Source organism: Octodon degus, unplaced genomic scaffold (assembly GCF_000260255.1).
Source record: "Octodon degus isolate 3935 unplaced genomic scaffold, OctDeg1.0 scaffold00083, whole genome shotgun sequence".
NCBI classification, from domain to species: domain Eukaryota; kingdom Metazoa; phylum Chordata; class Mammalia; order Rodentia; family Octodontidae; genus Octodon; species Octodon degus.
The window spans coordinates 10,474,440-10,490,730 of record NW_004524659.1 but is presented as its reverse complement, the minus strand read 5'-3'; the positions used below and the strand labels follow the sequence as shown (position 1 = coordinate 10,490,730).

The 16,291-nt window shown below is 53.7% G+C and overlaps 3 protein-coding genes across 8 annotated transcripts in view; 1 reads left to right on the top strand and 2 right to left on the bottom strand.

Annotated features, from left to right (window-relative positions):
• Nucleotides 1-976, bottom strand: part of Spred3 (sprouty related EVH1 domain containing 3) — a 7,532-nt gene extending 6,556 nt beyond the window's left edge. For 2 of the 3 annotated variants that reach the window (XM_004636776.2, XM_023721637.1), the window contains exon 1: nucleotides 844-976. The gene's annotated coding sequence lies outside the window, so the exon portion shown is untranslated. Of the gene's footprint in view, nucleotides 1-839 lie in introns of all 3 variants that reach the window. The other variant, XM_023721636.1, reaches the window with a different exon arrangement.
• Nucleotides 977-1,777: 801 nt separating this feature from the next.
• On the top strand, nucleotides 1,778-5,913 carry Ggn (gametogenetin). Of its 4 annotated transcripts, none has more exons than XM_023721563.1 (3): nucleotides 1,778-1,953; nucleotides 2,939-4,977; nucleotides 5,767-5,913. In XM_023721563.1, the coding sequence occupies exons 2-3, from the start codon at nucleotides 2,942-2,944 to the stop codon at nucleotides 5,882-5,884; spliced, it is 2,154 nt and encodes a 717-aa protein (XP_023577331.1). In that variant the 5' UTR covers nucleotides 1,778-1,953; nucleotides 2,939-2,941; the 3' UTR covers nucleotides 5,885-5,913. The 4 variants fall into 4 exon arrangements, with proteins under 4 accessions (XP_023577331.1, XP_023577330.1, XP_023577329.1 ...); XM_023721562.1 differs by having other exon boundaries at nucleotides 1,778-1,989; XM_023721561.1 differs by having other exon boundaries at nucleotides 1,778-2,016.
• A 436-nt stretch (nucleotides 5,914-6,349) lies between these two features.
• On the bottom strand, nucleotides 6,350-14,163 carry Psmd8 (proteasome 26S subunit, non-ATPase 8). Its single transcript, XM_004636774.3, has 7 exons — nucleotides 13,764-14,163; nucleotides 12,445-12,517; nucleotides 12,220-12,322; nucleotides 10,720-10,885; nucleotides 9,505-9,605; nucleotides 7,433-7,544; nucleotides 6,350-6,575 (listed from the first exon to the last, which is right to left on the bottom strand). The coding sequence occupies exons 1-7, from the start codon at nucleotides 14,124-14,126 to the stop codon at nucleotides 6,438-6,440; spliced, it is 1,056 nt and encodes a 351-aa protein (XP_004636831.1). The 5' UTR covers nucleotides 14,127-14,163; the 3' UTR covers nucleotides 6,350-6,437.
• Between the last annotated feature and the right edge of the window lie 2,128 nt (nucleotides 14,164-16,291).

The window sequence follows — 16,291 nt, the reverse complement described above, 5'->3', positions numbered from 1 at the left end:
GAGAGAGAGAGAGAGAGAGAGAGAGAGAGAGAGAGAGAGAGAGAAAGCCAGAAATGGGCGACCTAAGAGATCCTGGGAGCATTTCATTCACAAAAATCAAGTCTGCTCCTTCAAGTCCCAGCCAAAGGAAGCCAAGGGGGAGATGGGGACATTGATTCCCCCTCTCTAGCACCCTTCAGAATCACTTTACCCTGCCCCCCAGCTCAAGGGGGATCTAGCTCTCCACCCCACAGTCGGGATTAGCGTCCAGCCCCTCACGGCCACCCAGTGTATGGACCCTGATGTCCCAATCTTAGGGACCCAAGGAACGAGTTCTAGCCCCCTCCCCCACCTGCAAGGTGCTGGGTTTCCCAGCTCTTCGGAGGGGAAGGGGCAGCCGCAGCGCCCCCAGCCCCCTTTTCTCAATGGGATGGGATTTTGTGAATGAGCAGTCACGTGACGCTGCTTCCTTTGTCCGCCCGCCTCCCCCGACAACAGGTGAAGCTGGGAAAGAGGGCAGGGGTCCCCATCAGGCCTAGCTGGGATGGGGCATCGGGATTTCTGGGTGCCCTGTGCTCCCCACACATCTATGCTCCCAGGAGGAGTGGTCCCTAAAGTTCCTCAATGGCGAGGGTCCAGGACAAAATTTTGTGAATGGGGCGTCCTCGGTGGAAGTCCAGGACCCCCAAATGGAGACTGGTAGCCCAAATGGCTGCCGCGCAGTTTGGGGGCCACCACCCCCTAGTCCTCCCGGCCAGGTCTGCGAAGGGCCCGGGTGCACCCAGGGGCGGCGCGGTCCCAGCCGCCCCTCTTCGGGTCCTGTGGTCCGACAGCCCCCGCCCCCTCGCCGCCCTCGGCACCTGCCTGGGAGGCTCCGGCCGGGCTCCGAGCGGCGGCGACGCGGCCTCCTCCTCCTCCTCCTCCTGCTCCCTCCAGCTCCCTCGCTGGCTCCGGCGGCGCTGGAGACGGGCACCGGGAGCCGGGGTGAAGGGGGAGGAGGGGGAACCTGGAGGACGGGTGGGGGGGAGGGAGCGGTTGGGGGAGGGGAGAGAGCGAGACGGGCACGCTTGCCCGCTGCTGGGTCCTAGAGCCCGGCACCGGCTCCAAGGAGTAACCCCCCCCAACCCCCATTTCCTCAGGATCCGGAGGAGAACCCCCAGTTTCTCATTCCTCCGCCCCATTGGTCCCTGATGCGGATGCGAGGAGGACACAGAGACAGGGCCTGGTCTCTGGGCTCTAAACAGGGTGGTCTAGGATTTGAGCTTTCGGTGCGAGAGGCTGGGTGCCTGGCAGAGTGCGAAAAGGGGTGGGCGGTGTCGGAGGGTCTGAGAGAGCACGGAGCAAGAGGGTACGTCAAAGAAGGGGCGGGTCCACGGTGGACAGGCTAGGGCACGCGGAGGAAAGGGAATCTGTCTCACTTGATAGAGGCAGCCAACCCTAAAAAGGCGGAGCTTCAGCGATATATTCCCTTATGTCAGGGGCAAATGAATGGCCCCCTCAAGGGAGGAGCTAAGTAGTCAAGTTTACTGTAGGCGGGACTTTGGGTGGGAATAACGGAGAGGGGAGGAGCATTCCGAAGATGAGGGACTAAACAGAATCTTCTAAAAGGGTAGGGCTTGGGACCCGAAGGCCTGGGGCTAGGAAGAAGACATTCAAGTAATTCAAAGGAAGGCCAGGCGGGTAAAGGGCTTAGGCTCAAGCCGGCCAGAAGGCGTGGCCTCGAGCCAGGGGGCGGGGCCTAGACCTCGGGGTCCGCTGGGGCTGTCTCGCCCGCGTAGCTTCACCCCATCCCCGTTCTTTTCCGTTATTTTCTGCTCCGGCCGTTCCCCGCCCTATCCTGGGCCCAGGGGGCTGCGATCTGAACTTGGGTCGACTGGAGGAGTCAGTGAAGTCTTCTGGGTGAAGGAGCTGAGGCGGAGTTCGAGGAAAGGGCTAGAGCCTGAGTGTAGAGAAAGGAATGGGAAGATTCGAGGCGTGAGGCTTGAGAACCTGCCGCTGCCTGGGAAGAGGGTGGGATCCAAATGATCGACAGAGAGGGTGGGTGAGTGGAGGCCCAGAACTGAGCACTGAGGGATTAGCACAATCAGCATACTTGGTACAATCCTTATTAAATAGGGGGAGGGAACAGACAGGGGGAGAGGAGGGCAGGGATGAGAGCCCACTTCCTGCAAATCGGGGCGGGGTCCAGCCTTCAATCAGGACGGGGTCCATTCCTCTGGTTGTGGCCTAAAAGACTACTGGATGACTGGCAAGATTTTTGTTGTTGTTTGAGGCACTGGGGCTTGAGCCTAGGGCCTTTGCATTGAGCTATATCTCTAGCTTTATAAAAAAAAATTAGCGCGTCTGTAATCCCAGCGCTTGGGAGGCTAAAAACAGGAGGATCACTATGAGTCCAATCTGTGTAATGAGACCTTGTACTAAATACATTTAAGGGCTTGGGAGGTGGCTCAGTAGAATAAGTGCTTCCCGGGCAAGTGCAAGAGCCTGAGCTCAATCCTCGGTTCTGGAAATTTTTTTTTTTTTTTTTTTTTTTTTAGTAGGTTGATAAGTTGCCCAGGCTGGGCTCAGATTTACAATCCTTCTGCCTCAGCCTCCCAAAGTGCTGAAATTAGAGATGTAAGCCACTGTGCCCCACAAGACCTGAGTCTTGACGACTGGAGACCCGGGCATGGCCAAATAGTAAGAGATGTGATTTAAACCGAGGGAACAAGATAGAGCATTAATACACGAAGGGATTGGGGGCCTATTATCTGAATAGCAGGTATGAGGGGTCGTGAGAAAGTAGGCAGGAGTTACGACTCAGGGAACAGGTGACTATGGATGGGAGCTAAGTGAATGTAGGAGGGCAGAGGCGGGGCCAACGCAGACCGGAAAGTCCAAGAACAGCCTGCCCTGAGGGGGGACCCTGCTGCCCTGGTTCACTGGCAGTTTTTCTGATCACAGTCCCCAATCTCCGTAGGAAATGGGGAACGTGCAGTCGGAGCCGTCTGCGGGCGGAGGCTCCCAAAAAGAGCAGGCCTCAAACCGCACCTCCGACTCCCGCCGGACATCCCTGGTGCAGCCCGAGGTGACTCCCTCCTCCCCGGCCACGCGCCTGGCTCGAGGGCTGGGTGTCTGGTTCCCTGGCAGCTCCGCGCCCCCGGGATTCCTGGTACCCCCAGAGTCCCAAGCCTCAGCTGCGTCCCTGCCCCTGACCTTAGAACTGCCCTCTTCAGTGACGCCCCCTCCAGAGGAGGCGGCTGCAGCCGCCGTCTCCACAACGTCCCCGCCCCCCGTGGGGTCCCTGCTGCCCGTGCCGTCTAAGTGGCGAAAGCCCACGGGCGCTGCGGTGCCTCGGATCCGAGGCCTGCTGGAGGCAAGCCACCGCGGCCAGGGCGACCCTCCGAGCCTCCGCCCGCTGCCGCCGCTACCCAGGCAACTAACTGAAAAGGACCTCACTCCGGGGGCCCCAGTCCCAGCTCTGACGCCCCTGGAGCCTCGGAAACCGCCACCGCTGCCACCTTCCGAGCGGCAGCCCCCGAGTCGCGGCATTACTCCAGCCCTGGCAACCTCCGCCACCGGCCCCACTGACAGCCAGGCCAAGTTCGGCACCGAGAGCCAGAGGGCCAGCGGGGCCCGCGAGGGGGCGCCTCCCCAGGCGGGCGAAGGCGAAATGGCCCGATCTGCCGCTTCCGAGTCCAGCCTGAGCCTTCTGTGTAAAGTCACCTTCAAGTCGGGGACCCCTTTGTCCCCTGCGACAGCCTCAGGTCCTTTAAAAGCCAAAGCCTCCCTCGGGGGTGGCAGAGGCGGGGGACTCTTCGCCACCTCGGGCGCCATCTCCTATGCTCAGGTCCTGAAGCAGGGATCCCTGGCGCCTGGAGCCCCTCGACCCCCAGGAGAGGTCCTTCGTGGGGCACAGGAAAGCGAGGGCGGTGAAGGAGACAGTGAAGGGTGTTCTGGTCCCCCCTCCGGGCCCGAGTCCCACACACGGGCCCTACCACCGCCAGCCTACACCACTTTTCCTGGCTCGAAACCCAAATTTGACTGGGTGAGTCCCCCCGAAGGCCCTGAACGACACTTCCGCTTCAACGGGGCTGGCGGAGGCGTCGGGGCGCCCAGACGGCGTACAGCCACACTCTCGGGGCCCTGGGGCTCCCCTCCTCCCCTGCGAGGGCTGAAGCATCCTGCTCCCGGGCCCCGGAGGCCCACTCCTCCTCTGCTGGCGCCGCCTATGTTCATCTTTCCGGCGCCCCCCAAAGGCGAGGCCGTGCGTCCCACGCCTCCTAGTCAGCAGCAGTCACCACCGCCGCCGCCACCGCCGCCGCCGCCGCCACCGCCGCCGCCACCATCACCACCCGCACTACCGCCACCGCCCAGGCCACCAACCACCTCGCCACCGCCGGTGCCTCCACCCACATTGCAGCAGCCTGCGTCTCAACAGATGCCTATGGCAGTGGCCCGACCGCCCACTCCGCTCCCTGTCCCTGTCCCTGTCCCTGTCCCTGTCCCCGGCCCCAGCCCTGGCCCCAGCCCCTGGGAGTCAACTGTAGTTCTTGCCCCAACTCCTCCTTTAGTTCCTACCTTGGCAGCTGATCAAGCCCTGGCACTGGTCCCAGAGCCGGCAGTGGCCCCACCTCTGCCCTCAGCCCCACCCCTACCCCCAGCCACAGCCCCATTCCCTTCCCCGTCCCCATCCCCAGTTCCTGCCGCGGCCACCAATGAGCCATTGCCCCCTGCGCCTACACTCGCACTTGCGCCCACACCCACTAAGACTCGCACGCGCAGGAATAAGCGTTCTCGCATCGCTCGAGGGGCGACCCGTGAAGACCGCACGCCTGGAACTGGTCCCCGAGCAAAGACTACAGCTGTCACTGACAGAGGGGCCGCTCTGGCTGGGGTAGCTAATACCAGTGCTGTGCCCCACTGGCCACCCTTCCAGGTGCTTAATTCTTGTCCCTGCAAGTGTTACTGCCGCCACCAGCCGCACCATCGCCGCCTGCCAAGCAACGTGTCGGCCTGGTGAGGGGAGGTCAGGAAGTGGGAAGGAGGGCATGGCCGGTAGTCCTGAACCATTTTCAGTCCTCAGCCTAGGATGAACCCTGACCCTCTTTAACTGCACTTCACACCTAGCTGAGCTCCATGCCTTGAGCACCACCTGGGAGCCTGGACCTCCCATAAATGTGGTAGGGCATACCTTGGCCTAGCCCCTTGGTATTCAGACCCTCACACATTGGTCCTCTTGTTATTCTGGAACCATGAGATGCTGGACCCATCTGGCCTAACCTATTCACCGCCTTGACCTGTGGACACAGAGGGGCCATGTCTCATACTGTTAAGCATGGGAAATGGTCTTCCAGGAACCCAAAGGGGATCAGCGTAGGGCTCCAGCTATCTTGGACTCAGAGAGAATCCCAGGGCAGCCTCCTCAGGCCTTTGGTAATTTCTCATTCTTGGGCCTATGGCTTTGACCACTAAAGAACTGATACCTCAGCCCTTGTGCTGCAAAATCTACTTGATTCTCCAGATCTAGAGAGTACACTGCATGCCCTAGTTCTTCTACCCCCACACTGTATCTCTGAATCTGAGCCTGGTTCTAGAAGATACCCTGGCTCCAGATCCGATTCTGCCCTGGGCTGCTTAGGGCCTCAGCTGGCACACCATCAGCCCTTCCCCACACTACTACACATAGGTCTGCCCAAAGCTGTCTTTGGGATAGCCAGACAGTCACCAGGAGCTTCCTTAATTAGATGGGGAAAGCTCTAGAGGTAAAGGCCTGGTCACAGACTGCTGTTTCTTGTCTCCTCTCAGGTTGAGCACAACTACCAACCACCTGAGTGAGCCACCTTGGGTCACCACCATCAAGCTGGCTGGCTCCCTTGTAGCTGGGCTGCAGCACTATGACTTGCAGGCCACCCATTCTGACTGAGTGCAGCCTGCTCAACCACCTCTTCCTTCCCTGCCACACCAATAAATTATCCACTGCAGATGGCCATCAGTTGCTGTAGGTTGAAGTGGGGTAAGGCAGAGGTTTCAGGGAGGGGGGTCCAAGCCCCAGCCTACACCTTTTGTTCAGAAGGATCATGCTGGTAGCCCACAGAGATTCCATTTCACATGTCATTTGAAAAATTATTTAATCCATTTTTAACATTTAAAAAATTGGGACACTACCCCTTGCTGAAAAGAACTGGTGCCCTGCTCCAGCATTCCCATGCGCTCACAGCTGGCCCTCTACCTGGGACCTGTATTCCCCTGTAGATCACAGGACCACTAGGTATGTGTTTGCAATCTCAAGCAATGGCCATTGGGTAGAGGCTGACTGGAGAGTTATCTCCAACCCCCAAGGGGCCCACTCACCATCCTGACTGGGGAGACAAGGGCCTAGGAGACCAAATGTCAATCTCCACCTTTATTGGAGGACACCCAGCCCTGTAATTGTTTTTAAATAACCACACCCTGCCCACCCCCAGGGCCCAGTGGGCTCAGACAATCATCTCCAACTGCCGGGCATACTCGATGACCTGTTTGGCCAATTCCGTGGAGGGGATGGTGGTATCTTCTGGTTTCTGCTGCTGGCTGGCAAAACTGTAATAGTTGTTGGGCCCTAGGACCCACCCTCGCTGCAGGAAGAAAGGGATCAGAGATGAGTAGGGTGCTTCCAAGGGCTGCCTCGCCACCTCAGGGAATTGTCACCAGCCGCCTATGGCATCTTTTTCTCAACTCCATCTACCCACACAACTCCAGACACAAACTTCACTCTTTTTTTTTCTTTTTTTGGCGGAACCGGGGATTGAACTTGGGCCCTTGCGCTTGCTAGGGAAACACTTATTCCACAGAGCCATCTCCCCGGCCCCCAAACTTCACTCTCTGTGCTTCAGTTTCTCCATGTTGGTCATGCTGTGAGGATGTGGTGAGTCAAAACCTCTACAGCACCAAAAAGTGTCACTACCACTCAGACTCCCTTTCACCCCACACCTGCCTCGTGAAGAGGAGCTCACCAGGTTCAGCACAAGAGCTAGCCGGCGTCTCCAGAGGCACTACTACTGCTCAAGTGCCCCAGCAAACTAAAAACTTTTAATAAGGGCAAAAGCCAACATGCAGAGCCCTGCCTCTAGCAGGTGCCAGGCTAAATTCATTCTATGTGTCAGCTCTGGCACCATTCTATGGAGAAAACTGAAGCTCAGAGGCAATTTCTTTAAGGTCACACAGCTGAGACAGGGTCTCCCTATGCAGTTCAGGCTGGCTTTGAACTCACTTTGTAATCCAGGCTGGTCTCAAACTCGTAACAATTTTCCTGCCTCAGCCTCCCAAGTGCTGGGATTATAGGTGTGCACCACCACCCAGCCTACACAGCTGCATTCAATCCTAGGATGCTTGTTTCTTCTAGTGTCCCTCTAGGCTACCCCCTATTCTCTAACACTGCCATTAGATAGCATATCCCAGGGCTCCATGGCCCCTGGCCCAGCACTCCAGCCACCTTCTTGGCGTAGTCTGTCATCTTTTTGGGTGTGTTGAAGAAGAGAATCCGGGTGGCTTCAGTAAAAAGGATTTTTTCATAGGCCTTCTCAATGCACCCAGCAATCTCATCCCTGTGGGAAGATAAAAAGGTTCTCATTACCAAGCACAGTCAACCCCCAGGTCCTGTCCTCCCAAGCCTGACAGGTGTCATCTCTGACCCTTTAGCATTAGTGGATGGAATGTTACCACCTCCTTTGAAGGCTCAGGGAATTCACAAGAGACTCAAAAACCAGGCAACTGCCACAGGCATCCGCATCTAGATTGCTCTGGCTCTTAGAACTATGGAACCAAATAACGGACCCCAACTCTGCATTCTCCTCCTAGCAACAGCACTTAGGCTCTCTGAAACCCAACTTCAGATTCCTATAAGGGGACCTCTTCACAGAAGATCTGGATCGCAAGGATGCTGCACACTGTGGGGCCCTTGTATCCATCAAAACCCATGAACAGCACTGAAGTACAAAACAGCAAGATATGAACAAAACAGTGGCAGATATGAATACACTTGCTGCTGACACATCACATCTCTCAGGCCCAGTTTGGGAGAGTTAAGATATTTTAAAAAACAAACAAAGTTTGGGGTTGTAGCTCAGTGGTAGAGCACTTGCACAGGGTTCATCCCCGGTACCCAAAACACCTGGGCCGGGGAGACAGCTCAGTGGTATAAGCACCTGCCTGGCAAGTGCAAGGTCCTGAGTTCGATCCCTGGTACCAAAAAAACAACACCCCCTACACCAGCCCGGTCATCATTCCTAGATCTGTGAGCTTGCCTTTGTCACCCAAAGGCAGATGAGGACACAATAGTCCTCATCTGTAATTCCCACCACTCAGGAGGAGGAAATGGGAAGACTGCACAAGCCAGCCTGCCCTACACAGCAAGTCCCTCTCTCTCAAAAAAAAAGAACAAATGGTGTGCTAGGAGTAAGAGTGCACACCTATAATCTCAGCACTGTAGAAGACTGAGGCAGAAAGATCACAAGTTCAAGCCCAGTACAGGCAACTTAGTAGGACTTTCTCTTAAAATAAAACATAATGGGGGATGGAAGGTGTTAGAGATGCCGCTCAGTGTGAATACCCCAGCACAGTGGGGGCGAACCTACGGCATGCATGCCACAGACGGCTGGTTTGTATCACTGAAAGCTCTAACAGGTTCATCACTCCTGCCCTAGGAGCAATCTCCAGTTTCAAACAAAAACAGCAACAAACCCATTTTATTTTATTTTTTTTGCGGAACCAGGGGTTGAACTCAGGCCCTTGTGCTTGCCAGGCAAACGCTTATTCTACTGAGCCACCTCCCTGGCCCCAACAAACCCATTTTAAACCCACAAGGCTGCTGCTGCTCATCCCTAGATCTGTGAGCTTGCCTTTGTCACCCAAAGAATGGAGACACACTTCAATCTGCTGCTCTGCCCAAGTGTATCAACTCTGTCACCACAGTAATAATACCCTTCTACACCCCAAGGGACTTATATGTCATGCCCACTCGCTCACATCTGATCATCTGTGCACACAGCAACCAAAGGAGCCGGCAGGCACAGTGACCCCCTTCTAGGGAAGGGAATACGCACTGCACTGGTGAAGTGCGCTGAGGTCAAGGCATGTGACTCATGGGCGCATCCCTGGCCTACAGAAGGGCTGGAGCAGGCCAAGGAGATAGCTCAGTAGAATAAGCGCTTGCCTGGCAAGCGCAGGGTCCTGAGTTCAATCCCAGGTACCACACACACACAAAAAGGTCATTTTCTAAAAAAAAAGAAGGGCTGGTGCACTTCTCACAGAGGTAGCACAGCCCCCTGAGGAGCTATCTGGGTACCACACACAGGCTCAGCCTGACATCTGTGGCCCCACATAGAAATAACCTGGAACAAGTGGAGGTCTAGTGTCCACCATGACACAAGCAGCTCTGGCTCACAGGAGAGGGGAGCCAGAATAGCAAACACCCAGATTGCCAGTGGCCAGAGCAGGATTCGAATTCAGCTGTGCAATGCCAGGGTCCAAGCTCTTTGAATACCAAGGACTGAGGCCCACACACACCTGATAGTGTCCAGCAGGATGTCGATGAAAAAGGTATAGCTCTCAGCAGGGATGTTCCCCTTGGCCAGGAACACCTTGTTGTAGCTGCCCTCCATCAGGTACTGTAGAGGCCAAGGATGAAGAGGGTGAAGAGGGGCCTGCCTGCATTCCTGGTGCACCCATAATCCCTGTGTTGGCAGAACACCCTGGCCACATGGCCATCCATGTCCCAGAAGATTGTGCTCCTTCTCTGGCTTGCTGCTTGCTTACACACACACACACACTCTCTCTCTCTCTCTCTCATTCACTCTCCCAGCCTGCCCTGGCCTCATATCTAATTACTTCATCTCCTCTCCAATTATAGGACACAGCTAGACTGAGCCCAGGTCCCATCTACTCAACTACCCAAACTCTACTGCCTGCCCCCCCTGCCCTCCATGCCATCCCTTCTCACAGACAAACCCTCCCCAGACCTCAGTCAAGAAGCAAGTTCCTAACCCCAGCTCCTAAGACTCTCCCTAGCCTCACACACCTTGCCCTACAAACATTTTTTTTTCTCTGTATTTTAGGGGTCTACAGGGTGTTCAGGGTCTCACTACAAAATTGGACTCAGTGATTCTCCTGTTTACAGCCTCTCAAGTGCTGGGATTATGGGCTTGCGCTACCACACCCAGTCTGAATCGCTGTCTCAGTGCACCCCAGGGCTGAGGCTGGCACAGCAGGGCCAGGGATTGAACACCCTGCGCCTGCCTGCAGATGCTTTAATCTGCTGAGCTACTTGGCTGGCCGGGTCCCACAAACATTGTATCTTCTCTGCTGCCTTTCACACAGCACTATGCACTGCCTGGATTTCCACACGGTCCACCTCTCAGTCCTTTCAAGTCTTCCTCTACATCACCTTTTCAGTGAACCCTTCCTTGATCATCATATAAAATTTCACTCCTTGTTCCCAATCCATACCTCTTGCATTAATTTTCTCCATAGCCTTAACATCAGACAGATGACAAGATTAGTTTACTGTCTATTGTACCTTGCTGCCATCTCCACTAGAAGCAAACATTTTGCTGGACTCTGTAGTCTGAGACCCACCATAATACCTGGCACACAGCTGGGGTTCAGTATTTGTTAGGTGCACAAACAAATGAGTCTATGAGTTTGGCATGGTAAACCCTGGTACTCCAGAAAATCCTCTCTAATGTCTGTCCCAGGCCCTCCCTCCCCGCTTCCCAGCCTCACTTGTTCAAGGGACACAGGGTGCTTGATGTAGACATTGGTCTGGATATCCTTGGCAGGCAGACGCTCCAACTCCGTGTGGAACTCAGCCACGCGGTTCTGGGACAGCAGGAAGAGGAGGTTGAGGCCCAAGAGCTGGTGCATGTAGGCCGACTCAGGGAGCTGCTCCCTGTGGACCAGGGAGGGGAACCAAGGTAAGGAGGGCTTAAAGACCCACTAGGTACCCGAACCCAGGAGCCAGGGACTCAGTTGTCCCCTTGAAGGTATACAGGATCTTGGGTTTTCAGATGAAGAAACTGAGGCCCATAGAACACAAGGAAATCACTTAAAAGTCAGCAATCCAACCAAATGACCTGCTTCAGTCAAGTGACTCAGCCTCAATTTTCCCAAATGTAAAATGGGTTGATGGACCCATAGTATCCATCTCATAGAGATGAGTTAAATGAGTAAAGTGAATTAAGCAACTTGACCCAAGTAAAGGGATAAGACACAAATAAACACTGCATAAGTGCTGACCATGATTATATTAACAATCATCAATCCACTTTGAGAAGGAAATAAGACTTAGGTAAAGGCCACATAATCATTAAGTGGCAAGATATCTCAAACCTATCTCTCTGGCTGCAAATTCTTAAAATTACTCTAAGCAGTGTCAGTGTCAGTTTTTGTCATCATCTTGCTTTGTTTTTTCAGACAGGGTCTCACTATGTAATTCAGACTGGCCTCAAGCTCATAATGATCCTCCTGCCTCAGCCTCCTAAGCACTGGGATGACAGGCCTGTGTCACCGTCCCACCTATCATTCAGTTTTACATTCCACATACATCCAGTGAGTTCCCACTTTTGGCCTGACCCTGAGGAAGGCAGTGTTGAGGACACAGTACTAAGAGAACTCCAGGCTCCGTCTTTAGGAAATTCATAGTTCAGTGGGAGAGACAGGTAAAGGGATGAAGCAGGAACTGGCAAGTCAGCGCAGGCCACCATTGGAACCCCCTGGCAAGAACTCGGTCTCCAGCCTGTGCTACTAAGACTCACGACAGATGCTGAGCAGAGGATCAAGAAGGTCAAATTGTAGCGTTGGAGCCTGGGGTAGTGCTTAGCTCAGTGACAGGCTGCTTGCCTAGCATGTGGGAGGCCCTGGGTTTGATCTGTCCAGCACCACAAAGAAAAAAATGTCATAAAGATACTGCTGGCTGCCACAGGACATTAATCAGAGGGAACACAATTGGAGGTCAGGGGATGGTGGCAATACCAGGAAGAGGGGATGGAGTGTGGGCACAGTAAGGGGAGGTGGTACACTGAAAAACTACAGGAACTGGATCACGTAACTCCAGGCTCAGGATCTCCAAGCCAACTCCCTGACCCCACAGTCTCTAAGGACATAGACAATCATAGGTGCAAGGATTCCCAGAAGGAAGGTGATGTGTGTGGCCAGAGCACTAGAGGTAAAAGAATTTTGAAGTAACCACTTGCTCTCCCCATTGAGGTCAGGGCTCATCCTCACTTGTAGTCAAAGTAGTAACATTTGAGCTGGGCCATGTAGCGTTCGAAGGAGGGGATGTCCTTGCGTAGGATGCTCCACTGGGCGCCGATCTCCAGAATGTCACCTGTGGGCGACACAGTAGGCTCTCAGGAGGTAACAAGAGTCTCTCCCCTGACCAACAGTGCTGTCATTACTGTACAAACTCCAAACCACTGACTGCCCCACTCAAACCCCAGTGACACTCACGGGCCAGTATGAGCTGTTGTTTGGTCAGCTTGGTCCCTGTGGTTGGCAGGAAGTTGAGCTCCAGCAGAACCAGCTAATGAGAGGGCAGGAAGGGGAAGAAGGAAAGAAAATGGGACTTCAAATACAGCTTACCTACTTTCTCTGGCCTCTGGTTTTCCCACCTGAAAACTGGAGCTAATCACCATCCCTGACTTACAAATCTGTTATGAATTCTAATCAGTCCTTAAGTCAGGTTCAGTGGCACATACCTGACATCCTAGCACTCAGGAGGCCCAGGCAGGAGGACTGTTAGTCCAAGTTTGAGACCAACCTGGGTTACACAGTGAGCTCAAGGCCAGCCTGAACTGCACAGACAGACCCTGTCTCAAGAAGACAAAAAAAGGGGCTTGGGATTTAGCTCACGGGCACAGTGCCTACCTGGCAAGTACGAGGTCTTGATTCCTGTTACCACCCACCCAAAAAAAGGCAGATCTCACAAAATACTCAGAATAGTGCACCCAGCATGTTGCTCTCTTAGGATCACCTCACACTCCAAGTATGAATAGCTCCACTGGGAAAACACAAGAGACCATGCCTGACTCAGTACAATTACAGAGGAGTCAGTTCTTAGCAGATCTCCACATCATTTGGGAAGGAACAGCTGGACTACTCCAGGATCTACTCCGGGAAAGGTGAGGCACTAATCTCCCCAGACCAAGTATCATTTTTTAATAGACTCAGCAACTATGTTCAGCCTACTACAGTGTATTTACAGTCTCCCAAACACACTTGATCTGAAGGGACCTGAACCCCAAAATAGCACTTTTTCCAAATTCAGTCCTGCCCAACAACTTTGTTGGGCCCCTTCCACATGCAGATGCACCCTTAAACTCCAGCTCTCTCAAACCCTAACTTGGCCTGGTCCTAAGTACACATTCCCTACACACCCTCACATCTCAGCCTCTTGCCTTCTATAGCTGCGCCCTCATTTCCCACTTGGTCTTAGCTAGAACCCTTAATTAACAGACAACAACAGCGATACCCCCACTTTGCCTCTACAATCAGAAAGGCCTGTGAGCACCAGTTTTACCTCCTCTCTCGACTCTGCCATAACTAGCCTTTCCGTCCCTCCCTGTCTCCTACCCTGTGGAGATGCTTTCACTTCGTCCCAGCCCCTCTTATTTCTTGCCCCCTCCAAGCTTCCGCCACAACTATTCCCAATCTCCGGACCTTCCGGTCCGCCTTGGGCAGGTGGACACCGAGGACTGCACAACCCGGCTAGGATCAGCGTCCTCGACGCCCCCCGCAGCCCCCGGCTCCCACGGCCCGTCGACTCCTACCTTGAGGCGACCCAGTTCTTCCCCGCATTTGCTAAGATTGGGGCTTTTACGGTTCCACTCGCCCTTGAGTTGCTCGTACATCCCGGCTGCCGCCTGCAGGACCGCGCCCGAGGCCGCCGCCGCGGTGCTCGAGACTCCGGCCGCCCCGTCCACCGTCGCAGCCGCCATCTTCCGTGATGCGGCAAACCTCCCGCCCGGCTTACGGCAGCGACGCCTCTGAAGGCTCGCTCGCCGGCGGAAGTGGGGCCGGGAGGTGGAGCCCAGGGCCGGGGGCGGGGCTAAGGCTGCAGGCCCGCGTCGGCGGTGGGCGGTGTGAGGTCGCTGCCGGACTGGCGCCCTGGAAGCCCTGCCCTTAATGAACATGTCACTTGGAGCTCCGCCTTTGCTGTCACTCAAGATGGTGACCGGAAGTCGGTTTGTCCTAACTGACTAACACCGCGGGCTCATAATCCCGCCCAACTCCAGTAGTTAATATGGCCGCCCTGGCTTCAACCACGCGTTCAGAACCCTAGATTACTGCCTCGAGCTTCCCTAGGCAGTTTCTGTAAACCAAGAGGTGGCGATGTGGAACCATTTGGACAGCTCTGTTACTTTATAGACAAACTGGTAGAACCTGGGTAAATTTCCAAAGGGTTACCCGTGAGAATTTGAACCTAGGTCTCTCCAATCTCTTTCTCAGTTATCAAATCTTTCGGCATTTATCTCTTACAAATAAACACAGACTATTTACAACAATTGAGTCCTATGTCTTTTTTTTTTTTTTTTTTTTTTTGAGACAGGGTCTTGCCATGTAGTTCAGGCTTATCCTGACCTCCTCTTTGTAGCTCAATCTGACCTCAAACTTGTTTGTTTGGTCTTGTTTGTTTTATTTTGTTTTTAAATGTATTTTAGTACAGGGCCTATAGGGTCTCACTGCACAGATCAGACTCATAGCGATCCTCCTGTTTTCAGCCCCCCAAAGGCTGGGATTACAGGCACTTTGCCAGCATGCCCAGTCTCAGCTGTATCAGTGCGCCCTGGGGGTGGGGCCTGCACAGCACACTGGGAATCAAACCCCACTGAGCTATCTAGCCAGCCCTTGACCCTAAACTTGTGATGATCCTCCTTGCCTCACCCTCTTCAGTGTTAGAATTGAAGGTGAATGACAGCAGGCCTGACCAAGTTTTGACATTTTGTCTGGTTTTTTTTTGTTTGTTTGTTTTGTTTTTTTTTTGAGACAGGGCCTTACTACATAGTTCAGGCTAATCTTGACTCACTATTTAGCTCAGGCTGGGCTTAAATTTATGACAATCCTCCTGTTTCAGTCACCTAAGCACTGAGATTACAGGTGTGCATCACCATACCTGGATATTTTAAATTTTGAAATCAGAAAATCCAACTTTGTTCTGCTGTTTCAAGACAGTTTGGGCTATTTGGAGTTCCCTAAAATTCCAAATAAAATTTAGGATGAGTTTTTCTATTTTTACAAAATTGTCATTAGGATTCTCAAAGATTGTATTGCATCTGTATGTATTTTGGGGGGAAGCTGGTTTATGTCCCTCTCCCACTCCTAATTAATATATTGAAGCCCCAGTTCCTAATACCTACAAATATGCCTGCATTTGGATCTGAAATAGGGCCCTGAAAGAGATAGTTGAGTTAAAATAAGACTTCAGCGTTGGCCTAATGCCTACAATCTGATTGAAGTCATTATAAGAAGAAATCTCAGCTCACACCCAAGCCTTTGTTCCCTCATCTGTGGCATGGACACAATGATAGAATGTTCCTGGGTCATTGGAAACAACCTCAGTAAAGGGATCCAAACATAACATTCTATCATCACGTTCTTCTATCATTGATGGGTTGATTTTGTGACAGATAAGTCTGGTCTGGTGATTTCAGTGATGGTTGGTCTGGGGTACACCTGACTCCTGGGTGGCTTCCACACCCCTCACACCATCATCGTAATTGGCCTCAGGATCTCTTCCAAACCTGCTACTTGTCCCTGGTCCTCATTCTGGGTCTTCTAAATGTCTCCCTCGCTCCCAGCTCTCCAGGCCCTGCAAGCCCCAGATTATTCTTAGCCTCGTACACATTCCTCCCACCTTCCTCTCCTTTTCCCCACCCCAGGCTTTAGTTTAGCCCAGCTCCTTTCTGCCCAGGTCCCTGCTGCAGTGCCTCCCCAGTAAGGCCATAGTTACTCCACCTAAAGCCCTGGGAAGGTGCTGAAGTTTGAAGCTACTAGGTGGGCAAGGACTCGGCTTCACCTGTCCAGTCTCCTCTTCTCACTCCAGACAGCTGGATTTCCTCAGAAGTGCCCTCCCCTCACAGGAACAAAAGACTGGGATTAACTGCTCTCAGCTCCAGGAGTAGCATCTGATTGGCCAGTTGACGCTCCATCCTTCTGGCAATGTGATTTGTAGGGTGGTGATCTTCTGACCCAAATTCACCCATCAGAATGACTGACAACTTTTGGTTGAAAATATTGGGCATGCTCTCTCTCTCTCTCTCTCTCTCTCTCTCTCTCTCTCTCTCTCTCTCTCTCTCTC

Bases quoted from the DNA above. Each gene is read 5' to 3' on its own strand.
- Psmd8 (XM_004636774.3), bottom strand. From the start codon at position 14,126: ATGTTCATTAAGGGCAGGGCTTCCAGGGCGCCAGTCCGGCAGCGACCT. The intron at 12,323-12,444 runs GTGAGTGTCACT...TGTCGCCCACAG, and splicing joins ACAACAGCTCATACTGGCCC to GTGACATTCTGGAGATCGGC. The intron at 10,886-12,219 runs GTGAGGATGAGC...CCTGGTCCACAG, and splicing joins TGTTACTACTTTGACTACAA to GGAGCAGCTCCCTGAGTCGG.
- Ggn (XM_023721563.1), top strand. From the start codon at position 2,942: ATGGGGAACGTGCAGTCGGAGCCGTCTGCGGGCGGAGGCTCCCAAAAA. The intron at 4,978-5,766 runs GTGAGGGGAGGT...GTCTCCTCTCAG, and splicing joins CCAAGCAACGTGTCGGCCTG to GTTGAGCACAACTACCAACC.